Here is a 27,643-nt window from a genome sequence, read left to right on the forward strand (position 1 = left end):
GGCGCACTAGCACAGCTGTTGTGGAACTAGTTGGAAGTGTATTTCCAATGGTAATCAAATATCAATAAACATATAAACCTATAAAGTGTTGGGGCAGCATGAAACAGAGGTCAAGCCTTCGCAGATCATTTTATTTGGAAGTGACCCCATCTGCCCTGAGACAAATTTGAGCAAATGGGCACCACCCAAAATGAGGTGCTATCCCTTTATTTTAGTTTGGTTTGGTACCTCTTTTCATTGCCTTTCAGATGTGATCAAATCATCACCCTTTGAGACCTTCTTTGGGTGGTAATCCCTGAGTTCTCATCACATGATGAGGTGAAGTTCCCATGGTGCTGCAGTGTGTTGGAGCCTCAGCAGGCCTGTTGCTGTGTGTTCCAGCAGGAGGTTCCACTTCCTCACTAACATGGTGTTCTCTGTGTTCCAGCAGAGCCCTGAGGAGGAGCTGTGCAACCTCCTCACCAACATCGTTTTCTCTGTGCTGTGGACGGGCAGCGCGGCCGAGGGCCTGGAGGACGTGGTATGGAGGGAGAGGGGACAGGTCTTCTCGGTCCTCACCAAGCTGGGCTCGTCCTGCCAACTGGTCCGTCCCCCGGATGACATCAAACGCAGGTCAGTGTTGGTGGCATCACTGCTTCCAGGTGCCTGTGAGGTTCTCATGGTGTCAAAATGTCAATCCTAAAACAAGGTTGTGTGTGCGTGCTTCAGTCTGCTGGAGATGATGCTGGAGTCGTCCCTGTCAGACCTGAGGGAGTCCCAGGGGGTCTCTCTGCCCTTCTGCCCCAGCCTGGTGCGCCTGCTCCGCCTCCTGCAGGACTTCCTGTTTGCTGAGGGCACGGACAACCATGCGCTGTGGAGTGAGAAGGTGAGTCTAGGACACAAATAAATGAATACATTTGGAGACGGATTAGGTTTCAGTCAGCTAGACTCTCCCTTGTAGTCCTCGTGAAGTGTTTCTTGTGATGCAAAGGCGTCAAAGGAATAACAAATAGTATGTCATGTAGGAGGGAAATTCTTAGTAATGGGAAATCGCACGCCAATATTCACTTAAGGTTGATAACTTGGATGTTGTTTGCTGATGAGCCATCAGTTAAATGCGTGTAAACCAGGCTGGAGAGGGCTTTGTGTAGCGTTGGTCTGACGGCCGTTGTGCGTGGCAGATCTTCGAGGGGGTGGTGAACCTGCTGGACAGGTTGAAGGCCTGGCACAGCAGCGGCCCCGGCAGCATGGAGCTCCGTGAGATGGCCCGCATCGGCCTGCGCATCATCACAGGCTACATCCAGCAGCAGCACCCCCAGGTATGTGCATGTGTGTACACAACTCCCAAAGGTATGTGCGTGTGCGTGCACACACGCCTGCGCTCAGCGTGGTGTGTACGTAGTATTTCTATTTTGGCTCATCTGCCACTCAGATAAGGGGTGTTTGGTAATACCAATGTCTTGTATGCTTTTTCTTTCATAGACATTGCTGGCATTCCTCCAAGGGGGTGGGGGGATGCCTGAACTTTAAAGTAGAGCTAGATGGAGTACTGCTAGATGGAGAGAGGGGTCAACAGAGTTTCACTTTCTTGTGCATCAGCTTCCCCATGAACCACTTGTTATCTAAATGTCTAGTTTAAACTAGACAAACAGTCTTAAAATAAAATAACCATGCCGTTATTTTATTTATAGATGATATGATGTATTATATAGCCCGGTTTGCAGAATAAACATACGGGAGAAAGTGAGGCTTTTAACAAAGATTGACATGAAGCTATACAAGGTTACCTCCTTCATTGGATTTCTTAGCATAGCTATCAACTTTGATCACATACAGCTGGAAATGTTTTTATTTTTATCTAATAAAAAACAAAGTTAAAACAACAAGGATGACAAGGAGCACTCCTTCACCAACGATCATGTTCATGAGTGTATACACTACCACCGTAGGTCTTCGTGATGGCCTGTGTGAAGCTGCACAGCCTGCTGCAGACGGTGCTTTGTCTGAGCTGGGAGGAGGTCTGCTTCCTTCTCGGCCACTTGGGCGCCCCTCTGTGGCCAGCGGGTTCAAAAGACTGCAGCGACAACAACAGAAGCTCTGAGATCTTTTCCCAGCTGGTGCCCATCGTGCGGACCCTGCTGGACCAGCACGCCGACCCCGTCAGCCTGCAGAGCCTGCTACCCAACTTGCCTCCCACCAACGGCAGCCCCAGCTTTGCCCATGACCTGCAGGCCTTCTGCCACACAGTGGAGTGGCAGAGCTTCTACCAGCACCAGGTACAGCAGGGCACTTGGGTCCTTCACCAGTACAGGGCCCTGCCACTGGGGGCACTCACCAGTACAGCACTACCACTGGGGGGCTTCACCAGTACAGCACTACCACTAGGGGCCCTCACCAGTACAGGGCCCTACCACTGGGGGCCCTCATCAGTACAGGGCCCTCACCAGTACAGCACTACCACTGGGGGCCTTCACCAGTACAGGGCCCTACCAATGGGGGCCCTCACCAGTACAGCACTACCACTGGGGGTCTTCACCAGTACAGGGCCCTACCACTGGGGGCCCTCACCAGTACAGCACTACCACTTGGGTCCTTCACCAGTACAGGGCCCTACCACTGGGGGCCCTCACCAGGTACAGTACTACCACTGGGGGCCCTCACCAGGTACAGCACTACCACTGGGGGCCCTCACCAGGTACAGCACTACCACTGGGGGCCCTCACCAGTACAGCACTACCACTGGGGGCCCTCACCAGTACAGCACTACCACTGGGGACACTCAAGAGTACAGGGCCCTACCACTGGGGGCCTTAACCAGTACAGCACTACCACTGGGGGCCCTCACCAGTACAGCACTACCACTGGGTGCCTTCACTAGTACAGGGCCCTACCACTAGGGGCCCTCACCATTACCGGGCCCTACCACTGGGGGCCATCACCAGTACAGGGCACTACCACTGGGGGCCCTCACCAGTACAGCACTACCACTGGGTGCCTTCACTAGTATAGGGCCCTACCACTAGGGGCCCTCACCATTACTGGGCCCTACCACTGGGGGCCATCACCAGTACAGGGCACTACCACTGGGGCCCTCACAAGTACAGCACTTACACTGGGGGCCCTCACCAGGGCACTTTCACTGCAGTACTTTGGTCACATGCTCTCACCTCCCTAGCTGAGGCTGTGTTAAGTACTGTAAGCTTATACTGACTCCAAAAATAAACACTGGTTGCTCCACTGCCTTAACTTTTGCCCTAGTCAGCTCTTTGAGTTGTTCTGCACGTTTGCATGATTGAATATGTGATTTAATGTGATCTTATTGGTTTATTTTCAATCAAGTTACTTACTACTACCTCAAGCATCAGGCAATGCTCTGATGTTTGCCCTCAGTAATGAACTATCAAGAAGCAATGAACATCGATGTGTGTGTGCATGCTTGCCGTATTTCAACATGGCTTATGGGGAACCCAACGCTTCTGGCCTATAATGTTGACTGTGTGTTTGCGTTCTTCTTGGCCATGGACAGGTCAAGCCAGTCATGGAGCAGTATGAGCTGGACACGCTGGGAAGGAGCCATGACATCATGTCAAACTTCTGGAACTCCTGCTTCGACGACCTGATGAACACGGCCTTCACGCGAGACAAGGACAAATCAGACAGCAAGCACAAGTTCCAGGTCTGAGCAATTTGCAATAAGCAATTTGATAATATAGGAGGACAACACAACAGAAGCTTGGGTGTGCGGAGCTGCACTGAGATTCTGTGTGTGTGTGTGTGTGTGTGCGTGCGTGTGCGTGCGTGCGCGTGCGTGTGCGTGTGTGTGTGATCAACAGGAAGCAGTCGTGGACCCCTACTGGAAGAGAGTGCGCTCTGAGAACAGCAGGTACCTCAGCCAACAGAAGCACAGCTCCAGCCAGCAGGGGGTGGTATGGCGCCACTGGATGTGTCAGCGCAGGCTCCTGACCAGCGAGAGAGGAGCTTGGGCCTACAAGTATGGGAAGCTACATGTCATTTCCCCCCCACCACTTCTATTCTTATCTTTAGGAAACAATTTGCCTTCACAGGATCCTGATAGTTTCAGTCAACCATAAATGACGAAGTTCTGCATCTAAAGAGAGCGACTACTTGGACAAGAAACGTCCTTTACTGTATTTGAATGTAACCACTGGACACATATAGTATCTGGACACATATAGATGGAAGGATAAATGTGTATATTGCCTGTTCACACATAAATCATCAGACACCCCCGTTGTGTCTTGCTGATGCGTCCTCCTGTGGATAAGTGTCCCACTGTATAGCTGCTCCACAACCTTGCCATAAATGCATTTGAATATTGCCACACGTATTCCCACAATATCAATGTTTGCGTACTATTTCTCTCTGTGTGTTATTAGGCTATATTTAGCGTGCTAGACCCCTGGCTTGTAATTCCTCCCACTGCCTCTCCATCTGCTGCAGGGTTCAGCCTCAGATCAACTGGAAGCTGTCGAGCGCGGAGACCTACTCAAAGATGCGTCTCAAACTGGTGCCCAACTACAACCATGACACGCACAGCGAGGCCAGCGCCCTGAGGGACAACATGGGTATGTTGGCCCTAGGAGGAGGTGTGTATGTGTGTGTGCAGAGACTGTTGGCTACATCTGGATTGTGTTGTTGTGATCCAACGTAGGGGCCGACAACCCTCACAGCTCTGACCTCCTGACCCTGGCTGTGGCCAAGGAGGTCAAAGTGAGCGACATGGAGGACGACCAGTTGGGGGACGAGGATGTCATCTTCTGGGACAACAAGTCAGCTCTTTAGCTTTTTCTCCCTACATTTGTATTGCATGTTTTCAGTCGCTGCATTGGTCCATGGATTACGCAGGCCTCTTGTCAGCATTATTCGTGATCCTTACTTCTTTATTTAGAGGAGAGGAGGAGAGCGAAAAGGAGAAGCTGGTCCTGTCGGAGGACTGTGAGCTCATCACCATCACAGCGGTGGTCTCGGGTCGTCTGGAGGTCACCACACACCACCTCTACTTCTACGATGGCAGCAGCGAGAAGGAGGAGACTGAAGATGGTAAGAATACACAAGGGATACCTAGAGGAGGTTTTGTAGAAGAGACGGTGCTCCAGTAGAAGGGAGGTGTAATGGTAGCTGTCCTCCTTCTCTCAGGGATCGGCTTTGACTTCCGGAGGCCCCTATCCCAGCTGAGGGAGGTCCATCTGAGGCGCTACAACCTGCGGCGCTCCGCCCTGGAGCTCTTCTTCATAGACCAGGCCCACTACTTCATCAACTTCAGGAAGAAGGTGGGGGCGCCTATCTCCTCCAGCTCCCCATTAAAGGACCCCCTAGCAGCAATAGTTGAAGTAAATTGAATAATTGTACTGACCTTCAAGGGATAATTTTTCCTCTTCCTCTTCCTTTCGCCCCCCAAAGGTGCGGAACAAGGTCTACTCTAGAATCCTTGGGCTCAGACCTCCGAATCTTTTCTACTTTGGTTCTCGATCGCCCCAGGAGCTACTGAAGGCATCCGGTCTCACGCAGGTGACCCCCCCCCCCCAACCCAGGACCTTTTGGTGGGAATGGGAACACCCCACGCATTAGCCTCCCAGTCTCATATAGTAATAGTTTCCTCTCTTTAAATATAAATGGATATGCATAGAGATGTCTCATTTGGAGTATCCAGCCCCCCAGTCCAATATTAATAATGTCATTGTAAGAATCCTGTGTTTTTCTTTTCAATAGAAATGGGTGTACAGGGAGATTTCCAATTTTGAGTATCTGATGCAGCTGAACACCATCTCTGGGCGCACATACAACGACCTGTCCCAGTACCCGGTGGTGAGGAACCACTCATGATCACACATGGTGTCTATGCATGTATGTAAAACCACTCTGGGACTACGCCTAAAATTTGTGTGTGTGTGTGTGTGTGTGTGTGTGTGTGTGTAGTTCCCCTGGGTTCTTTGTGACTACACCTCTGAGGTCCTGGACCTGGAGAACCCGGCAGTGTTCAGGGACCTGTCCAAACCCATCGGGGTGGTGAACGCTCGCCACGCCCAGAATGTCAGAGAGAAGTGAGTGGTTCATAGATGCTGTGTGTGTATATATTAGTGCTGTCAGTTTAACACGCTATTAACGACGTTAACGCAAACCAATTTTAACAGCGTTAATATTTTTATCGCTAGATTAACGCTCTTTTGGCTTGGCAAACTTTGTAGTTTTTTCACCTGCTGTCTAGCAACATCTAGTCACGTTAGAAAAACTACAACACCATTCCGGATCTAGCTACACCAGAAACAAAACAACAAGCACGCCGCACAAACTTGTTGGCAAGCAAGGATACGGAGTGGGTGAAAAACTCCTTAAAAGTGTGTGTTTGTGTGTCACTCTGTTCGAGCCTGCAGAGAGTACAATGTTGTCATTAGTTGTTACGTCTTTTTGACCAATTGCAGTTCAAGGCCCACCTGGGCTGTACCACTTCGGGAGGGGCCGCTCAGTTACTGCCCTCTAGACAAAATCACCTTGGTTGCGACGTTGAGTGAGTGAGAGGTTGCGGGCGCACAGCTCAGGCTGCCGAACGCCGCTGCAAGGAACTTTTATAAACGCAATATTGTTATCCCACAGTAATGAGCCCAAAAGCCCTGAAACGTTAATAGGCCACCGGGAATTCTCCCGACTCTCCCGATTACCACTCCGCCACCGTGTGTGTGTGTGTGTGTGTGTGTGTGTGTGTGTGTGTGTGTGTGTGTGTGTGTGTGTGTGTGTGTGTGTGTGTGTGTGTGTGTGTGTGTGTGTGTGTGTGTGTGGGGCATTATTCGATAGCCTGGTAATGTGTAAGGCCTACGTACGGTAGTAATATTCATACTGGTTTAAATAATAAATGTTACAGGATTTCCCATCTTTGCTGAGCAAGAGTTTTGTTCGAAATTTCACTGATTCAAACAAATAAAAGCCTGGGCTATTGAAGTTTTACGTTAGGCCTTCCATTGTCATGCACCTACCCGATGTCAAGTGGACCAGGTTGAATTCACTGCGGGCCTCTCTTCTTATATCCATCTTACCAAATATATTTTATTACTGTCCTTCTCAACACTCTCTGACCACACTAAAAGGCTAGGAGCACGAAATCAAGGGATATTTAGAATAGGAAAAGATGTGCGATTAATCGTGAGTTAACTATGACATTAATGCGTCTAATCGCGATTTAATATTTGAATCGCTTGACAGCACTAGTGTGTGTGTGTGTGTGTGTGTGTGTGTGTATATGTATATGTATTTGTGTGTGTGTGTTTCTGTATGTTTTGTCCAGTATTATGCCATCTGAATCTATGTTTCCACATCTTACGTGAATCCCCAGGTATGACAGTTTTGAAGATCCAACGGGAACCATGGAGAAGTTCCACTACGGCACGCATTACTCCAACCCGGCCGGGGTCATGCACTACATGATCCGCATGGAGCCCTTCACCACGCTGCACGTCCAGCTGCAGAGCGGCAGGTCCGTCCCCCCGCCCGCAGCACGGCCCCCCTGTGGTCCACGCTATTTCTACTGATGTCTTCATCAGGTCCTCATCGTGTCTCATGTCTGTCCGTCTGTCTGTCTGTCTGTCTGGTAGGTTTGACTGTGCTGACCGGCAATTCCACTCGGTGGCGGCGGCCTGGCAGGCGCGCATAGAGAGCCCCGCCGACGTCAAGGAGCTGATCCCGGAGTTCTTCTACTTCCCCGAGTTCATAGAGAACATGAACGGTGAGGAGGAGGAGGGATCTATTCTTTCCTTTTTCTTCTATTCTTTGTTTGGGTGAATGGATTGAAGGGGAACTCTTCATCAGCAAGTTTGTTTTAGGGTAGAATGGATGGCTTCACTGTGTTGTTTGAAACGCCCGTTGACGTCCTCCTTGTGTTTGATGTCCTGCAGGGTTTGACCTGGGCTGTCAGCAGCTCTCTCAGGACTCAGTGAACAACGTGCTGCTGCCGCGCTGGGCCGCGTCCAGAGAGGACTTCATCAGGAAGCACCGGAAGGCGCTGGTGAGACGCCGCCGCAGCCGCCACAATGGGGCTCAGAGGGCATGGTGTAGATATGTACAAGTGGGGCCTGTTCAGCATGCATTCACCATGGTGGGGAGAATCCACTGGCTATGTTTTTAAAGGGGTCCCATCCGAGGCAACAGTCTCTAGGATCCCTTTTCTAGTTCTAGTTCTAAAAAATATAGAAATAAACAATATATATGTAACAGGTTTCACAGAGCGCTTGGACACCAGGTTTGCTTTTCTAATATAAAGTCTGTTTATTTTGATCGCCCAGCAGTCCAACAAAACACAAGTCCTTAAACATAAATCATAACTCCGCTCAAAGCGGTCACGGGGTGCGTTCCTGGTGATCTCCGGCGGCGATCGCCCAGCAGTCCAACAAAACACAAGTCCTCTGCCCCCGATCCTCCTTACTACAAGACAAAGCAGGCACACAAATACACGTTCCCTGATTGGTCTGATTGCAGGTGCCCGCAATCAGACCCAATCCCCCCCCAGCAGATCCGGTGCGCTCCCAACATGCCCATACTCCCCCTACAGGCCAGACGCCGCCCGTCCCCCCACACACCCCCACCGCCCGACACAGGCCGGGGACACATGTGTCCCCGGCCGCCAACTCACTCCCCCCCCCCCCTCCCCCCCAGAACGTGAGAGGAAGTCCGCCACGGCCATCTGTGGCCCAGGCCTGTGCACAACCCGGAAATTGAAGGGTTGCAACGCAAAATACCACCGGGTAATCCTCACGTTGACATCCTTCATGCGTTGGAGCCACTGGAGGGGGAGTGGGGGGCGGGCGTGGTCGGAGTAGAGGGTGAACGCGCGACCCAGCAGGTAGTAGCGAAGGGCGCCGATCGCCCGTCGGATGGCAAGACACTCCTTCTCCACCGTGCTGTACCAACCCTCCCAGTCTGACAGTTTGCGGCTCAGGTACAGCACCGGTCGGTCAGCCCCCTCCACCTGCTGGGTCAGGACCATGCCCAACCCCCTGTCCGACGCGTCTGTCTGCAGGGAAAAAGGGGGATCAAAGTGAGGAGCACACAGGACCGCTTCCCCGCAGAGGGCTGTTTTAATAGCCTCAAACAACACTTGTCATGGCTCCGACCACTGGACTGTATCTGAAGCCCTCTTACGGGTGAGGTCGGTCAAGGGGCTGGCTAGGTCCGAGAAGTGCGGCACAAACTGCCGGTAGTACCTTGCCAGTCCCAGGAACCGCCTCATCTCCTTCTTGGTCCTGGGCCGAGAGGAGGCGGCGACCGCCGCGGTCTTACCGACCTGCTGCCGGACCTTCCCCCCCTCCCCAGGTGGTACCCCAGATACTGGATCTCCCTCCGCCCGATCACGCACTTCTTCGGGTTGGCCGTGAGCCCCGCCCGTCTCAGCGACTGAAGGACGGCCGCCACCCGCTGCATATGCTGCCCCCACGTGTCACCATAGATGACGATGTCATCGATGTAGGCGGCAGCATACGCAGTGTGGGGCCGTAACACACGTTCAATCAGCCGCTGAAACGTGGCCGGGGCCCCGAACAACCCAAATGGAAGCACCTTGAACTGGTACAGACTGAACGGAGTGGAGCAGGCCGTTTTTTCCCGGGCTGCTGGAGACAACGGAATCTCCAGCAGGAACCAGTAGCCCTTCCTGCAGTTCAGAGTTGTGTAGTAGGTGGCCATGCCAAGCCAGTCCACAAGCTCGTCGATCCGAGGCATTGGGTAGTTATCGAACTTCAACACCGCGTTCACCCTACGGTAATCCACACAGAACCGGACAGACCCGTCCGGCTTCCCCACAAGCACGACGGGGCTGCACCAGTCACTGTGGGACTCCTCGACCACGCCCAACTCTAACATTGTTGCCAATTCGTGCCGCACCACGTCTTGTTTGTGGACGGGCAACCTGTATAGGCGTGTCCGCACAGTTAAACCGGGTTGCGTCTCAATGTCATGAGTGATTAACGGGGTGCGAGGGGGCAGGGGCGAAAACATATCGGCGTACTGGAGTTGCAGGCTGGCAACGTCCTCCACCTGACTCACCGAGAGATCCTCCCCTCGACCGACCGGAGGGTTGGGGCCTGGAGCAGGGACTTCCGGACCGAGCTCCTCTCTCTCCGGTAGCGTCGTTGCGAACGCGACAGGGACCGCATCGTTCCACCTCTTAAGGAGGTTGATGTGGTATATTTGTTTGTTTTCTCCCCTGTCCGACCGCGCTACCTCGTAATCCACGTCCCCCACTCGCCGTGTGACCACAAAGGGTCCTTGCCACTTCGCAAGTAATTTGGTGCTAGAGGTGGGCAGCAGTACAAGGACCTTGTCCCCCGGTGTGAGATCGCGTAATCTAGTCCCTCTGTCGTACAGGCGTCTCTGACTCTCCTGGGCTCGGTGCAAGTTCTCACGTGACAATACCCCTAGTGAGTGAAGCTTTGCATGCAAGTCCATGACGTACTGTATTTCGTTTTTGCTGTCACTGGACCCCTCCTCCCAGTTTTCTTTAATGAGGTCCAGGACGTCCCTGGGCTCGCGCCCATAAAGCAACTCAAATGGGGAAATCCCTGTGGAATTCTGAGGCACTTCCCGCACTGCAAACAACAGAGGGTCTAGCCATTGATGCCAACTTCGAGCATCCTCGTGTACGAACTTACGGATCATGGACTTTAACGTCCGGTTAAACCTCTCACACAAGCCGTCCGTGGCTGGGCAATGCCTTGACTCTATGCTTTTTCCCACCGTAACGAATTTCGATAGGGACCAAGGGATACTCGTGAACATCCCTGTGTATACACCTCACCGGAACCCTAGATGCCTCCACCAATGCCTCGGACCACACCAGGTGCTGATGGATTATGGTCTGCATGCAGCCCGAATCCAAAAGCGCCTGGTACGTACCCCGTTGTATCCTCACCGGGATAGTGTACGCCTCGCCGGGACCATTGGGAGGAGACGGGGCACCGGTTATGCGGACGACCTGACCCACCTCCATCATAGGGCACTCCCGCCGGAAGTGGCCAGGCCGTCCGCACCGCCACCACCCCTCCCCTGCCGTCTGAGCGCCCATCTGCAGAGAGGGGGGGGAGGTGATTCACGTGCCCGCTCTGAACCGGAGGCCCCCTATTTCGCCCTCGGCACCGGGGTTGGCCTGTCCCGCCGCAGGGCAGCTGCACCGGTGCGCGGGCCCGGTGTTGGTGGTCGCTGGACTGTCGGAGGGTGGAGCAGGTGGCTCTCTGCTAGGTCGAGAGCCGCCGAGAGGCCCTCGGGCCGGTGGTACCAGACCCAGGCGGAGGGGTTGGTCTGATTGCGAGAAGGTGCCTGCAATCAGACCCAGCCCCCCCCCACCCCAGCAGATCCGGTGCGCTCCCAACATGCCCATCACACTCCCTGATTGGTCTGATTGCGAGCAGGTGCCTGCAATCAGACCCAGTCCCCCCCCCCCCAGCAGATCCGGTGCGCTCCCGACATGCCCATACTCCCCCAACAGAGCGCTTGGACACCAAGTTTGCTTTTCTAATACAAAGTCTGTTTATTTCGATCGCCCAGCAGTCCAACAAAACACAAGTCCTTGTGTTTTGTTGGATGAACCATAACTCTGCTCAAAGCGATCACAGGGTGCGTGCCAGACGATCTCCGGCGGCGATCGCCCAGCAGTCCAACAAAACACAAGTCCTCTGCTCCCGATCCTCCTCACTACAAGACAAAGCAGGCACATAAATACACTCCCTGATTGGTCTGATTGTGAGCAGGTGCCTGCAATCAGACCCAGTCCCCCCCCCCCCAGCAGATCCGGTGCGCTCCAAACATGCCCATACTCCCCCTACAGGCCAGACGCTGCACGTCCCCCCACAATATAACTCAACAAAAAGGACCTATGGTAGGTTGGGGAGCTTATTCAAGGGACATTTATAAATTGTTTGTGTGTGTGTGTGTGTTTCTAGGAGAGTGAACATGTGTCAAGTCACCTCCATGAGTGGATAGACCTGATCTTTGGCTTTAAGCAGAGAGGAGAGGAAGCAGAAAAAGCCCTGAATGTGTTCCTCCCCTACACTTATGAGGGTAACTCACAAATACATTCATAAAACATGGGAAAGCATGTCAAGGGAGTAATAATCTTTATTTCATGTTTTAGTGTGTCTTCGTTTGATGGCTTTGTGTGTGTGAGGATCATGTTTAACCTCTGTATCTAAAAAGCCTCTGATCTGACCTCATCAGGGGCGGTGGATGTGGATGCTATACCCAACGAGACGGAGCGCAAGGCCCTGGAAGGAATGATCAACCACTTCGGCCAGACCCCGTGTCAGCTCCTGAAGGTCTGAGTCACAGATTCTCTGCTCAAAGTTTGCTGCCGGCTTCAGGCGTTCTCGTATCGCAAACCTGTGTGAACACAACTGGTGTCTTTAGTTGCGTGTTTATTTGGGGCTATCCAGATGTACATTTATTCCCCATATGGGTTAGCCAGCTGGAAAGTGTCAGCAGCAGCAGCAGCCTGTGTGTTGGGACTGGGAGATGTGACTGACCATGTTGGGGCCTGTTTCAGGAGCCCCACCCTCAGCGCATGACAGAGGAGAGTGTGGTCAGACGCCAGGCGCGCATGGACCCCTCGCCCCCCAACATCTTCGAGCAGCTGGACAAGCTGCGTTCCTTTGTTGAGGTATGTTCACTGTCCGCTCCTAAGTCGGCTGTATTAAATGCTTTACCTCCATACAAATATTTGTGTGTGTGTGTGTGTGTGTGTGTGTGTGTGTGTGTGTGTGTGTGTGTGTGTGTGTGTGTGTGTGTGTGTGTGTGCTCCAGGTGGTGAGTGATGGCACCCCTCTGGTCCAGGCGGTCGTCCCTAAGAACCAGACACGTTCTATCATCATCCAGGGCTCGGACGTCCTGGTAAGGTCCCCCCCGACACCAGTAGCATGGCTATGGTAGGCCCATTGTGGTCGGTCAAAGAGGCTCCTCCTGTGTGTTTCCTAGGTGACGGTGAGCGCCAACGCGCTGATCGGGACCCACAGCTGGCTGCCCTACGATAAGAACATCAACAACTACTTCACCTTCACTAGGGACCCAACCGTCACCAACCCCAAGTGAGGGCCACCTGTCAAGTTCAAGTTATTCTATTAGTCAAATACACATACATATACAATATACAACATTACAGGCAGTCAGAGTTGGCAATGACATTTTTGTATCCCAAGCTCTCCTTAACAATGCAAAAAGAAAAAAAAATAGTAAAAGAAGATAAAAGAGTAACAAGAGTAACAAGGTACAATGCAATTAAGTATATATATATATATATATATATATCAACAATAAAGGAGACTCAGACACAGCACTGTGTGTGGTTCAGGACTGTGTGGTATACTTTAACTGGGCTGTATTTATAAAAACTGCTGTTTCATGAGGCTGCCAGTTTGTCATTTTTCCAAGCAGAGCTCAGTTAACATCTCCAGAAATGTTTCACACAGCGACACAAAAATCACACCGCAGTGCTATGTGCTCAGAGAACACACCCATCCAATGTTATTGTCATATTATCAGCATCAACAGTCGTATTCTTAGTTACCTTTTCTTTTATTTTAATGTTATTATTTACATTCTTATAAAGTCGTTTTATTTACACATTAACCCTCTTATTATTGTAATGTACCTCTTATGTTAACTCATGTTATTCATAATGTCCCCAGGGTTTCCACTTGTTATCTAATGTTATTCATAATGCCCACAGTTTTTCCACTGAAAATACCCTCACAGGCCCTGTGTCTTCTCCCTGACCCTCTGTGTCTGTTGGTGTCTTCTCCCTGACCCTCTGTGTGTGCTGGTGTTTTCTCCCTGACCCTCTTTGTGTGTTGGTGTCTTCTCCCTGACCCTCTGTGTGTGTTGATGTCTTCTCCCTGACCCTCTGTGTCTGTTGGTGTCTTCTCCCTGACCCTCTATGTGTGCTGGTGTCTTCTCCCTGACCCTCTGTGTGTGTTGGTGTCTTCTCCATAACCCTCTGTGTGTGCTGGTGTCTTCTCCCTGACCCTCTTTGTTTGTTGGTGTCTTCTCCCTGACTGTCGCAGGACCCAGCGGTTCCTGAGCGGGCCCTTCTCCCCCGGGCTGGACATCAGCTCCCGGGTGCTGGTGGTGTCCAACGACGGGCGCCTGCTGTTCAGCGGTGGGCACTGGGACTGCAGCCTGCGCGTCACCCAGCTGGCCAGGGTCAAGCAGCTGGGCCGCATCGTCCGCCATATTGGTGAGACTCTGGGGCAGTCAGGGAGGGGGTCAGACACCTGGGGCGCAACGCCTTTACAATGGGTGGGTTATCTGCAATTGCTGAATATTAGACAAACAACATTAGACAAACAACCATCTTGTTTTGTTGGTACTGGCTCTCGTTTTGAATAAATGACTATTTGGAACACACAGGAAACCTTTGTTAATTAATCAAAAGTGTATTCCCCTCACATGGGCAGGGGCTAGGCTACTGTAACAATTCAAGTCAATGGAGTTGGCTAAAGGAAAGGCAAATGCTAACCAAGGGAACTCAGGATTAAACTACTTGTCTGACTCTGGGCAGGACCTGTCAATGCCAATTGACAAGTCCTGCCCAGAGTGGCGTATCCCTTAATAGTAGCAGTATTAGTATTATTGATAATAATGTGGGTGTGTATGTATCTCTATGTTGTGTGAAGATGTTGTTACGTGCCTGGCACTGGATCTCTGTGGCATCTACCTCATCTCGGGCTCCAGAGACACCTCCTGCATCGTGTGGCAAGTTCTCCAGCAGGTAAACCCTCTCAGAGGATGATCTACTGTATAACTCTATGGTCTACGCAACCATCTGAAACGTCTCTCTGTGTTGAAGGCGGGCTTCTCAAGTGGGATCTCTCCCCGGCCGGTGCAGGTGCTCTGTGGACATGATCAGGAGGTCACCTGCGTGGCCATAAGCACTGAGCTGGACATGGCCGCCTCAGGGTCCAAGGTCAGAGGTTGAAAGGGTTCATTTGAGTTCCTGAAACATGAATCAAATCACGAATGAATGACCTGAAGGGGGAAGTCTAGTGGGTGAAAAGGTGTCTTCTCCCAGAGGTTCTGGAGCCAAGGTCCAGTGCTCGCAGTCTGCCTGGAGGCATCCTTGACCAAACCTCCTCCTCTCTACTCCTTAATGACTTTTTCAGAATTCATTCCAAGTCACTAGAAGATTACAAGACACTTTGGATAAAAGCTTCTAGAAACCTCAATAACATTCCCAGATAATCCTCAGACTGTACTGGGCATGGACCTTTAGAGAGCGAATTAGTTACTTGTAACAGGATGTGCTCTGTGTTCAACCTAATGAAAGCTGCTGTGCTTGCTCTCAGGACGGCACGGTCATAGTGCACAGTGTGCGTCGAGGCCAGTTCCTGCGGACCCTGCGACCCTCTGGGGACAGCGCTGTGCCCACCCACATCTCTCAGCTCCTTGTGGGCACGGAGGGACACATAGTGGTGCACACCGCCCTGGAGGGACGGCCGACAGCAAAGGTAGCTGGACCCCAGAAGCACCCCGTTTATTCTATATTATCTCTGCAGGGAGTCCTCTTCTACAGGGCCCGCCATGTTGCAACAACATGTTTTCTATAGTAGCTCCGAAAGGACAAACCACTCAAGAGAGGATGCATTTTTAATGAAAAATCATAATCGCTATCTTACTTGTAAGCTACGACAAATTGTTCAACAGACTTAATAACTAAAAGACTGGAAAGGAAGTGATGAGAGGGGGTGTTCAGTTTGTTGCAATCTACACCTTTAATGAACGCTCTGACCCTGAGTGAAGAGTCACCAGATGACAGCAGTTAGCGTTCTCTCTCATCTGTTGATGGTTGTGGTTCTGCTCTGCAGGGGAGCTTCTCTCTGTTGGTGTACTCAGTGAACGGCCGCCTGCTGTCCAGGGTGGTCCTGGAGGAGGAGGTGACCGCCCTCCACCTGGTCTCAGACTATGTCATCCTGGGCACCTTGCAGGGAAACCTACAAATACGACATCTATCCAGGTAACCACGGGTAACAGAGGGATTATTAGCATGATAATAACTTTTTTTTCCTTTCCAGGGGCTTTACCATACGAGTTCTAAATATTTTTTAAACTAAACAGAATTATAAAGATCTCCATAAACCATTCAGGCAAAATACATTCAAAGCAAAAGCAGGTAGCAAGGAAGCACACATGTTGCATACTTCCAAAGCGTGTATCACATTCTATTGAACTAACATTTAAAGGTCCCATGGCATGAAATTTTCACTTTATAAGGTTTTCTAAACTTGATATGAGTTCCCCTAGCCTGCCTATGGTGCCCCAGTAGCTAGAAATGGCGTATGGTGTAAAACGAGCACTAGCTATCCTGCTCTGCCTTTAAAAAGAACAAAGCTCAGACACGCCGATTTGGAATTGTGTTACCTCCCCTTTCTCTGCTTTGCCCAATGAGCTACGATGTGCAAGCGCCACGTGTGTGTCTGTGTGTGTGTGTGAATACACACACTGTAACGCAAGTGTTGTACACTTCTTTGTTATTTGAATAACCGTTCTGCTGTTGGTGCTATGACGCATAACGTGTCGGGTTCTCTGACGTCTCTGGTATTTCCACAATGAGACTGTAGTGGGGGTTATCTCAGCCATTGTTGAGAAGGAATTGGGGAAAAGGAACTTTGGCTTTGACGAAGTACATGAACTGCGACATGGTGGAGAAAGGGACTGTTGCCCACGATTGTCCCCCGTTGGAGCCCCGCTGCCCGCTGCCAAGGCGTTGGTGCCTCGGCGCTGCCCGCTGCCGAGGCGGTACTGCTGAGGGAGACAATCGCAGTCAACAATCGCGGGCAACAAACCCTTTCTCCTCCATGTCGCGTTTCAGTCTACTACAGATTGATGAGGAAGTGGAAGAACCAGAGAAGTCGGAGAACCCAACGCAGTCGTTTGAGATTCATAATATTGTCTGGAGGCGCATACAGCTTTTCGCCGTGATAATATGTATTATATGATATAGATATCTATGTATTATATGAAATTATTTAGATATAGAGCTCCAGGACTGTAACGCAAGTGAAACTGAAAGACCGCCTCCTCGGGAGCGACGTCGAGCTCCCCTATTGGTTGTCCTTTCTGTTAATCTAGATCTTTTCCTTTTCTTATTTGGATAACTGTTCTGCTGTTGGTGTTATGGTGCATAACACATCGAACTCTCTGACGTCTCTGGTATTTCCACAACAAGACTCGTAGTGAGGTTTATCTCAGCCATGGTTGAGATGGAATTGGGGGAAAGGAACTTTGGCTTTGACTCCCTGAAGTACATGAAACGCGACCTGGAGGAGAAAGAGATTGTTGCCTGCGATTGTCACCCGCTGGACCCCGCTGCCCGCTGCTGAGGCGCCACCGCCGCAAGGCACCACCGCCTCAGGGCGATGGTGCCGAGGCGGTGGTGCCTAAGCGCTGCCCGCTGCCGAGGCGGTGGTCCCTCGGCAGCGGGCAGTGAGACTCCAGTCGGAGACAATCGCTGTCAAACAATCGCGGGCAACAATCCCTTTCTCCTCCATGTCGCGTTTCAGTCTACTTCAGATTGATGTGGAAGTGGAAGAACCAGAGACATCGGAGAACCCGACGCAGTCGTTTGAGATTCATAATATCGTCTGGAGGCGCACACAGCTTTTGGCCGTGATAATACATGATATAGATATCTGTGTATAATATGATATTATTTAGATATAGAGCTCCAGGACTCCCGCCGTAGCACCCGGAGTGTTCTAGAATATTTACAGAACACGGCCAAAGGCTGGGTGCGCCTCGCCATTGCGATACATCCACTGATCACAGAGCGCATGGTACCGTGGCCGCAAGCTGCTCAGGGCCACGCCCCCACCCTCCTCCTTGACCCGCCTCTTACCTCCTCATTTGCATTAAACCTACAGACACCGAAACGGCGCGTTTGGGGAAAGCTCAATGTGTGACTGGCTCGTAGTGGCTGTAGTTCTGCACCACGGCTGAATTTCGGGAACGTCTTTAAATACTGTGTTAGGGGCCCACTAATATCTATATTAAATCATCCATAAAGTAGCATGCCATGGGACCTTTAAAAACGTGCCCTAACATGACTTCTGCTTGTACCGCACGGATGGGTATGGTGTGATGTGGGTGCTATGGGTGTTTCTTATTCTTGTGTGTTTGCGGTGGGCAGCCTGGATGTGGTGGTGGCCCCTTTGGCCCTGAAGCTGCCTGTGAGAAGTGTGTCCGTGACAAAGGAGTGCAGCCACATCCTGGTGGGCCTGGACGACGGCAAGCTCATCGTGGTGGGCTCCGGCAAGCCAGAGCAGGTGAGACCCAGAGAACAGGGGCTGACCACAGGCCTGTTCAAACAAAGCATGGCTCCTTGTGGGGTTATGTAAGGGGAAGAATAGAGCTGATGATGTTGTGTGATCCACTCAGGTGCGTTCCGGACAGTTCTCCCGGCGCCTCTGGGCCTCCACGCAAAGGATCTCCCAGGTGTCGGCAGGGGAGACGGAGTACAACCCCAGTGAGCATGCTGGGATATGAGACACCCTCCACCTATATGAGTGGGGCGGTTTGCGGGAGGTTGGTGGTTGTCGCTCTGTGGATACTGTCTGCTGGTGGGAAGCCCATCCAAGGGGCTGACTGACAAGAAGATCCCTGACGTTCTCCCCACTCCCCATCCCTAAGCCCCCAGTTGCCTGCCTTTTTATTTATTTTTAAGAAAGCAACGAAAAAACACTTTGCACTTTTTATTCTAACTGAAGTGAGAACATATCATTCCAAAGAGCTTAACGCAGTAGCAGAGGGTAAACTGAGCTGTTGACACAAAAGTTGAGTCACATTGAGAGGGACCTCGCACTCAGACCAGCTCAGATTCTACAGACACACAGGACTCTGGCTCTACAGACAGTCAGACAGGACTCAGACTCTACACAGACAGACAGGACTCAGACTCTACACAGACAGACAGGACTCAGACTCTACAGACACAGACAGGACTCAGACTCTACAGACACAGACAGGACTCAGACTCTACAGACACAGTACGCAGACTCAGACTCTCTACAGACAGACAGTCCTCAGATTCTCTACAGACAGACAGTACTCAGTTTCTCGACACAGACAGGACTCAGACTCTACAGACACAGACTGGACTCAGAATCTACACACAGACAGTACTCAGTCTCTCGACACAGACAGGACTCAGACTCTACAGACAGTAATAACTTAATATTAACTCTTTGAACTTCTCCCTCTCTCTCTCTGGTTCGAGGAACAGTTTGCCTTTTATCTTCTTCTACTTCTTGGGATGTCTTTTTTAAATCAAAATAAGTAGGAAAAACAGACCTTGGAAAACAATATTGGCCAAAGGTTCCTCCCGTCGCTCATTACGGCTGTGATATTTTTTTGTATTGGGGGGGGCATAGCAATGTAAAGAATATACTGTAAAGCAATATCTTTTTTGTAGTTGGGTATGTGAAAACCTTTTAAACATACATGTGGATCTCCTATTGCCTTAACATGAGAGCTCAATCCTAATGTTCACGTTTGAATGCTACGTACTGATGGAAGCCTTGTTACATCGGGAAATTAGGGCCTTTGGAATTTGTAATTTGGAAACACACCAGAGCAGCAGCTCAGTTAGAAATAGGAAGACAACAGTCCTTTCTGCTCTTGTCTCACTCCTCTGTGTCCATGTGGCTCCATAGAAGATGTTGAACTGTTAGCTGCTAACGTGTCTCTTGATTGCTTTTGCTTTGGTATAATCTCTGGTTGCCTGTAAGGCATACGTGCCTGTACTTGTACAGATATTATTCCTGTTACTTGTAAAGCACTGAAGTCATTGTTTGGAGAGTTGATGACTGTGAAACACATGGGCAGAAAGCCTTTGAGTGAACAGCACAGGAATGCACTTCCTGCCAGCCCCTCCGCTGAGGTTGGAGCCAGTCGGCTTTATGCACTGTCTCTCTCTCACTCACTCACACACACACACACACACACACACACACACACACACACACACACACACACACACACACACACACACACACACACACACACACACACACACACACACACACACACACACACACACACACACACACAAAGAGTTGCCAGAAGACATGGTGTGAACCTGAAAAGGCTAAGGCCCCGTCCACATGGAGCAGATTTTGGTAAAAACGCAGGTCTTGTGCGTTTGGGCCGACCGTCCAGGCGGATCCGGTGCCCGAAAACACACTTTTCTGAAACCAGGTCCCAGGGTGGATTCAAATAAAAACAGTCCTATGCGGTTTCGTATTTGGATTCGTGTGTACGCCTGAAACGCAGACGATGACTTCATTGCCCCTACCAGCCGGGCGACGTTAAGAGTTGCGTTGAAAGTTCATTTTTTTTATTATCATTTTTGTAGCTCTAAATACAGCCCCTTGGTAAATGTAATTACTAACTGTACATTAAAAAGTATTTCTGATCAATCTAAAAGGTTTAACAACTGCTATCTCCTCTTAATGTTTGGAGGGGAAAAGATCGTTTTCGCCTTGTTACTTGTTCCTCTCGGACTGTATGTTTGTAAACAGCGCGCAGGCTTTATGCGTATGCTTGCCTCTTCTTCTTTTTTTTGAGTTCTGTTAAAACGAATATAAAACAAAAGCAATCTGTTTTCCTTTGATGCGGTTCAGGAATATCTCCGTAAAGACGGATTCATTGCGAAACGGCATCGAGCTGTAGTACACATTCCAGGCCCATAAGGGGCGCTGCTTCTGCGACAGAATTCCAGCAAAAAAAAAAAGAAGAGCGTCCGCATAAAGCCTGCGAGCTGTTTACAAACAACCACCCGGTACTTTAATAGGTCCATGTTCTGGTAGCGCTTCGCGTTGGATCGAAATAGATCCCGTGTGGCTTATAGGTCCATGGTGTGGCCCCGTCCACACAAGCAAAAATTATATTTTCCCTTCCGTTTTTCTTTGATGCGTTTCAGGAATATCTCCGTAAAGACGGACTCATTGCGAAAACACATCGATATGTAGAAACGCTGTAGTAAATATTGAAGGCGCTGGTTATATATATATATATATATATATATATATATATATATATATATATATATATATATATATATATATATATATATATATATATATATTCAATGCAAACTGTGCGTTCACACCAAACGCGAAGGGGCGACAAGATCCCATACAAAGTGAACGTAGGGACGCGTGTATCGTGCGAATTATTCGCTAGAGAAAACCGGCGACAAGTTTTGATTTGTCGCGCCACACTTTCGCCCTGCACAGGTGAGAGCGTTCACGAGGATTTGTGGCGCGACAAATTCGCTCGAGTTCAAATATTTAAACTGACGCTGTCATCATTCACGTGATGACAGCCAATCAGCGTTCAACAGCGTGGCCACTGACTGACATGTGTAACGTAACAGCCAATCAGCGTTCAACCGGCCAACTCAGTGCAGTGCAGTCCGGGGTGAACCGCAGCATGAAGGAGAAAGTGATTGTTGCCGTTTGCGACTCCCGGAGCTCGATATATAATAGTATATAATATAATTGCATATAAAATATCACGGCCAAAAGCTCTGCGCCTCCGGATGGCCGTAGCGCAGGGAGCTCTCATAGGGATTGGGCTTCTCGGGGTTTGTTTACCGGCGTTGCTATGGTTTCCGGTCTTGTGTGTTCCAACGGTTTATTAGGTAGGCCTATCTAATAAATCTCAGTCCAATCAATACTTCATTCACTGCCTCTTCCGCGGTCATTACAATATTATGAATAGACTGCGTCGGCTCCCTCTTCCACAAAAGGTAAAGACATGCAATGGTGGTTATCTTGGCCATGGTTGAGAATGAATTGCCATGAAGCACCATTGGCGGCCAAAAGTTGTGGCGAGACAAATTCGCCTGACAAAACTTGCACAGCGACAGATTATGATTTATGGCGCGACAAAACTTCGGCGACAATGCGAACGGGCGACAAATGTCGCGTTTGGTGTGAACGCACCTTAAAGGTACAGTCACACTGAACGCGTTACGCGCGTTAGAGGCGGTGAAAATCGGCATTTTCATATAGGGAACCATTGTTTTAGGCGCGTAGATAAGTTACACGCTCTAAAGCAGCGCGTTAGACGCGTTTTACACACCTAAATAACGCGCCCAACGTACCAACGCGCGGAGTTCAAAAAATTGAACTTTTGACGCGCCAACGCGTAAGGCTTGGCCACGATAGCCAATCAGCGTTGAGCTTGACCCGATGTCACTGGCTACGGAGGACGCACAGAAGCAGAAAGAACATGGACGACCAAGTCATCGTTTCAGTGTGCGTTACGCGCCTAACCTGACGCTTGATCATTGTGTGTCACAAAAATGGTTCAACACGCCTAACGCGCCTACGCAGCTAGATGAGCCCGCTCAGCGGAGGTGTCTTGCTTCGCCCTGAAGGGGCTTATTTTCGATGATGACCGGCGACGTTCTATACATTATCCCGGTTATTACACGGCTACTTGCAAAAACGAAAAATAACTTCACATGGTGTGTCTTTCTACAATTTATTCGTTTGTAGCATTCGTAGTGTTGATTAGCAGAGAAATAGTCCGCCAATGACGTCATCGTTTGCGTTTCAGGCGTCCACACGCGAATTTCGTTAACACGAAACCGCATAGGTCCGGTTTTATTTGAAACCACCCTTGGACATGGTTTCAGAAAAGTGGTTTCGGGCACCGGATCCGCAGGCTCCGTCTGGACGGTCGGCCAAAACGCACAGGGGTTATGCGGTTTCACCAAACAATTGGCTCCGTGTGTACGGGCCTTAGTGAGAAAGCATTACAATGTTTTACATGTTGAAAGATTTGTTTTCTATACATGCGTTTATTGCGTTCTAAGTCATGAGCACATTTCATTTACAGAAGATGAACTAATTCAAATCCTCTGGCTGCGGAGCGCTAGTATTTTATGTATGATTGTTATTATGGCATTGGGCTTTTATTGTGTATCATTGGTTGTTTTGGTTTGAAGCCGAGATGTGTTTTACGGTTATACTGAAATTGTATTTCATTCATGACCAATGTGGTTTGCAAAAACATTTTGCTATCATTGTTGAGATGAAAATCTTTATTTAAAGATACTATGCAGTTATAATCATCTTCAATTATGTATATAACAATTGTTACAATATGAATTGAGCCATACGTGTGGTCAACACTGCCTTGTCCTTGGACCTGTACCCTTAACCACAGTCTGGCATTTGCATTGTTTTTGAAGAAATGTAAAATACATATGCCTTTTATGCAGTCCGCCTGCTTGGTTCACTGTACTTGACCTTTACCCAGTGTGGGTTTCACCAGACATGACCTTAACTGAGTGGTGGTTGGCCGGCTGTTTCTAAGGAACCATTTGACAAAGTACTCTGCCTGTTTGTGTGTATGTGGTGCTGGTCGTCAGTAATAGTGGCCTCTTCAAAATGAGAAAAGTTCTGACCCATTGTTAGGAGACCACAGAAGAAGATCCCCCTCCCCCCCCCATCATCTAGGTCTGTGAACCTCGGTGGGAGTGAGCTGACACGTGGAGGGGGCTCCCAGCCCGTGCCCTGAGCCCCAATTCCTTCCCTGTGTGTTTGTGGATATGTATTAATCCCACTCAGAGTTGAGGAGGTTACCCCAGGCAACGGCCATTGACTTTAATAGAGGGGGGCCCTTTGAAGTCCCGGCGGGGCCAATATCCTGCCGGCCCCCTGTAAACACCTCCAGGGGCCAAGGCCCTTTGTGTCTAAGGCAGAATAACCTGAACGGATGAGGGGTGATGATACCAGCCTGGAGACCCCACGTCAATACAGGAGAACAAAGAGTAGAGGGGGGGTATACTACATACAGTGTGTACTGTGGGGACACAAAGCCTCTGATGTCAGCCCTGTTGACAACAGTAGGAGGGGCCGACACCTTGTCCTGGGTTATTGGTGTCCCTACTGGTCTCCAGGGCAGACGGGGCGACTGATACCAGTGTTCTTTGAGTTGTTCCTGTCAACAAACCACAACAACCTTCAAACAGTTCCTCCAAATCCCCTACCCCCCCCCCCCCCACACACACACACACACACACCCATCTCATGTGTACCCTTGTCTTCTAAAGGCCAGGATTCCAAGGTGCCGCCGTGTTCTCTGCTTGTTTCTCTTGTTAAACGTTGCTGTGAGTAGCGAGGTCTCCAGTAATACTCTATGCAGTCCAGCGGAGGATCCCACCTTTTTATTTGTGTTTCAGTTTGATGTGTGCACTAGATGTATTGATGATTGATACTTTGTTTGCAATAAAAAAGTATAATTATATCATAATCGTAATATTTTGTCTTTGTCAACAATGCCAAGTGGTTTGTTTTGCTGTAATATGAAAGGCTGTGTGTCTGCTTTCAGGTAGAAAGGGACGTTACATACCAAGATGTATTTTTTGACTGAATATTCCCTCATATGTTGCATATGAACATATACTTTATGACTGACTGAATAGTCCTAAAACACCATACCCTGTCTCCTCCAGCAGGGGCTTTGAAGTGATACTTCTATTGTCCTCTGAGATCTCTCCATTTGTTTCCCTATGAAGTAAGCAGACCCCCTGCAAGGCTTTGGTATGGAATTCACCCCGCTTCTCTCTGCCCCTAAAAGAGCGGAGACCAACAGTGAACTGAACTCGTGACTCGTGACACCTTGTGACTTCTGTGACTGCTAATAGAAAGAAAAAAATGTAATATATATACCATTTTAGATATAATTGAATATACTGTATACAAATGTGTGTGTGTATATATTAGTGCTGTCAGTTTATCGCGTTATCAACGGTGTTAACGCAAACCAATTTTAACTGCGTTAATTTCTTTATCGCGCGATTAACGCTCTTTTGCCTTGGCAAACATAGTTTTTTCACCTGCTTTCACCTACCGGCCACCGATTATTGACAGGCTGTGTACTTTATTCTACCGGACTCGTTTGTTTCTTCACTAGTAAACACACACACACACACCCTACCGCTCACTCTCCTCGCTCGTCAACTCACTCCTCGTAACACTATGGGCCCTATTTTAACAGTCTGAAACCCAAGTGAGAAGCGCCAAGCGCAAGTAGCTTTGTGGGCGGTTCTATGGCGATGTTCCTATTTTACTGGCGCAAAAAAGACTCTTGCGCCCGGCGCAAATCTAAAAAGGGTTGGTCTGAAGTAGCCTAATTACCCGTAGGTGTGGTTTGGGCTTAACGTGCAATAAACCAATAAAAGCCATGAGCGCATTTGAATCTGATGAGTTGATATTTTGGCAGCGCGTCTGCAGTCTCCGATGAGACAGATGCACATGGATTTCAAACTTCAAATGGCTCCGTTTATGGCCAAATAATGTGGCCTAATTCACACATGGAATAATGTTTTCTTTGATTTAAAAGTACAACTTACTACCGCTGTAACAGCTGTTCTTTCCCAAATAATTTACCAAGAATGTGTGGCTAGGTAGATGAGAGAAGCAAAGTGTATGCGCGAGGTGCACAAGCAACATTATGCATGCGCCCTTAAAATAGCATCTGAACAACGCGCCACTGACTTTAAACCAGGTATTTTCTGGTTTGTGCTGCAAGTGATTTCTGACTGCAAAATAGCACCAGGGAATGTTTGCGCCAGAACACGCCTCCTCCTTTTGCCGAACCGCCCCTTGGGGCGCAAGATCATTCCCTAATTTACCGACGCGTGGCGCAGGAGGGAAAAGATCGCTCTGCGCCAGTTGCAAACTAGCAACGACACATGCGCCAGTGAGAAAGTCAATTGCACCGGATGCAAGATAGGGCCCTATGCCTCGTTATTGCGAATCAGATGTTCATGTTTCTTCCCATCTATCTGAAAGTTAGGCTAATAAACATTTTGCATTCTATACGGCCTGATTATGTCATTATTTAAGCTACATAACCTAATAAGCAGCGATAATAGGATATTTGACCGAAAACTAAACCTATGCAGGTCACTTTGACCGGCACCGATTTTTCTAGCGGGAACACTGGTTAGTGCTACCAAACTATTCAAACTACTATTATTTATTTGACATTAATATTTTCAAATACATAAGCCTAAACCACAAAACTAGTTGAGGATTTTTGCCTACCTGCAAGCATCCTCCAACTGCAATCTTGGTTATTTATTTATTCATTTTGCTATACTTTAATAGTATTCTTTCTGTTCAAATCTGTTCAGTGTTCAAAATTATTTGTTATTAAATGTTACATTAAGTTAATTGTTATATAAGTGTTGTTTCAATTTGAAAAAATCGTGGGATATATCGAACCGTGGGTCAAAAATCGTGATACAAACCGAATCGTGAGTTGGTGTATCGTTACAGCCCTAATATATATATATGTGTATGTATGTATGTATGTATGTATGTATGTATGTATGTATGTATGTGTGTACATATATATATGTAGGTATGTATGTATATATGTGTGTGTATATATACATATATATTGCACATGTATATGTGTATATTTATATATATACATATATAAAATTGTAGGTGTGTGTGCGTGAACATATCCTCATATATATTTGCATTGATAATAATAATTGATTTTTTTGTAGCGTTTTTAAGTACTCAAAGGAGCTTTCCAAATAAGAAAGGAATACATACAGACAGTACAATCAAACAAAAGGGATACAAATTAAATAAATAAATAAACAACACCACAACAATAGGCAACATATTAAGAGAGCGGAAGAGAGTGGAAGATGGCGGAGGATGATTTGTCAAATGTTGTAGGTGGTCCTGAAGAGATAGGTTTTAAGTTGACTTTTGAATGTACCGAGTGTATCAGAGTTTCCGATGGCCAGAGGGAGGGAGTTCCAGAGGGTAGGGGCGGGGATGGCGAAGGCTCTGTCCCCCAGGGTGCGATACTTGATCTTGGTGATGGAGGTGAGAAGGTTGGCATCAGCGGAGCGTAGGCGGTGAGTGGGGGAGTGGCGATGGAGGAGATCTGTTATGTACGAGGGTGCAAAGTTGTTTAGCGCTTTGTAGGTGGTGATGAGAATCTTGAAATTGATGCGTTGTTTTATTGGAAGCCAATGAAGTTGACGGAGGATGGGAGTAATGTGTTCTCTGGAGGGAAAGTTAGTAAGCAGTCGGGCAGCAGAGTTTTGAACATATTGCAATTTTTGAAGAATAGTGGAGGGGAGGCCATACAGAATGCTATTGCAATAGTTGAGTCTGTAAGTGATGAAGCCGTGGATTAGTGTTTCGGCACCTGAGGATGAAAGGGTGGGTCGAAGGCGTGCAATGTTGCGGAGGTGGAAGAAGGATGTTTTTCTAACGCTGTTTATGTGTGACTTGAAGGAGACAATTAACAATACCCCATGCCTCTTGTCTCAATGGATTGATCTAGATTTGTATAAAACTAATGCTATAATATAATACAAAAGCACCAAGGTGTGTGTGTGTGTGTGTGTGTGTGTGTGTGTGTGTGTGTGTGTGTGTGTGTGTAGTGTATTATATCTCACCCATCATAGTTCCAATTATATTCGACAATAAAATGCCGTCGTTCTCAGCATGGTGTTAGCCAATCACGGCGCTGTATTTCCTAAGGAGGTGGATACTGGGAGGAGACGCACAAGAGGTTACAGAGTTGGGGAGAAGTTTCGCGCATCTGTTCTAAGGCTGTCCATGCAACC

General features: G+C 49.0%; 1 protein-coding gene across 7 annotated transcripts in view; it reads left to right on the forward strand.

Moving 5' to 3' along the window:
- nbeal2 (neurobeachin-like 2) overlaps positions 1-21,058 on the forward strand; it is a 43,828-nt gene extending 22,770 nt beyond the window's left edge. For 4 of the 7 annotated variants that reach the window (XM_079740351.1, XM_079740352.1, XM_079740355.1 and 1 more), the window contains 28 exons: positions 428-612; positions 709-865; positions 1,161-1,298; positions 1,929-2,255; positions 3,506-3,655; positions 3,813-3,970; positions 4,441-4,565; positions 4,652-4,769; positions 4,889-5,040; positions 5,137-5,270; positions 5,401-5,508; positions 5,710-5,805; positions 5,917-6,041; positions 7,325-7,465; positions 7,584-7,714; positions 7,884-7,993; positions 11,919-12,036; positions 12,193-12,290; positions 12,518-12,631; positions 12,775-12,861; positions 12,946-13,055; positions 14,031-14,203; positions 14,643-14,737; positions 14,816-14,932; positions 15,312-15,473; positions 15,831-15,979; positions 18,152-18,287; positions 18,400-21,058. In XM_079740351.1, the coding sequence (XP_079596477.1) occupies positions 428-612; positions 709-865; positions 1,161-1,298; positions 1,929-2,255; positions 3,506-3,655; positions 3,813-3,970; positions 4,441-4,565; positions 4,652-4,769; positions 4,889-5,040; positions 5,137-5,270; positions 5,401-5,508; positions 5,710-5,805; positions 5,917-6,041; positions 7,325-7,465; positions 7,584-7,714; positions 7,884-7,993; positions 11,919-12,036; positions 12,193-12,290; positions 12,518-12,631; positions 12,775-12,861; positions 12,946-13,055; positions 14,031-14,203; positions 14,643-14,737; positions 14,816-14,932; positions 15,312-15,473; positions 15,831-15,979; positions 18,152-18,287; positions 18,400-18,507 (3,822 nt within the window). In that variant the 3' untranslated portion in view covers positions 18,508-21,058. The remainder of the gene's footprint in view (positions 1-427; positions 613-708; positions 866-1,160; positions 1,299-1,928; positions 2,256-3,505; positions 3,656-3,812; positions 3,971-4,440; positions 4,566-4,651; positions 4,770-4,888; positions 5,041-5,136; positions 5,271-5,400; positions 5,509-5,709; positions 5,806-5,916; positions 6,042-7,324; positions 7,466-7,583; positions 7,715-7,883; positions 7,994-11,918; positions 12,037-12,192; positions 12,291-12,517; positions 12,632-12,774; positions 12,862-12,945; positions 13,056-14,030; positions 14,204-14,642; positions 14,738-14,815; positions 14,933-15,311; positions 15,474-15,830; positions 15,980-18,151; positions 18,288-18,399) is intronic. The other 3 variants (XM_079740353.1, XM_079740357.1, XM_079740356.1) reach the window with 1 other exon arrangement.
- The last annotated feature ends 6,585 nt before the right edge of the window (positions 21,059-27,643 follow it).

The sequence above is a fragment of the Pollachius pollachius genome (genome assembly GCF_949987615.1).
Source record: "Pollachius pollachius genome assembly, chromosome: 1".
NCBI classification, from domain to species: Eukaryota; Metazoa; Chordata; class Actinopteri; order Gadiformes; family Gadidae; genus Pollachius; species Pollachius pollachius.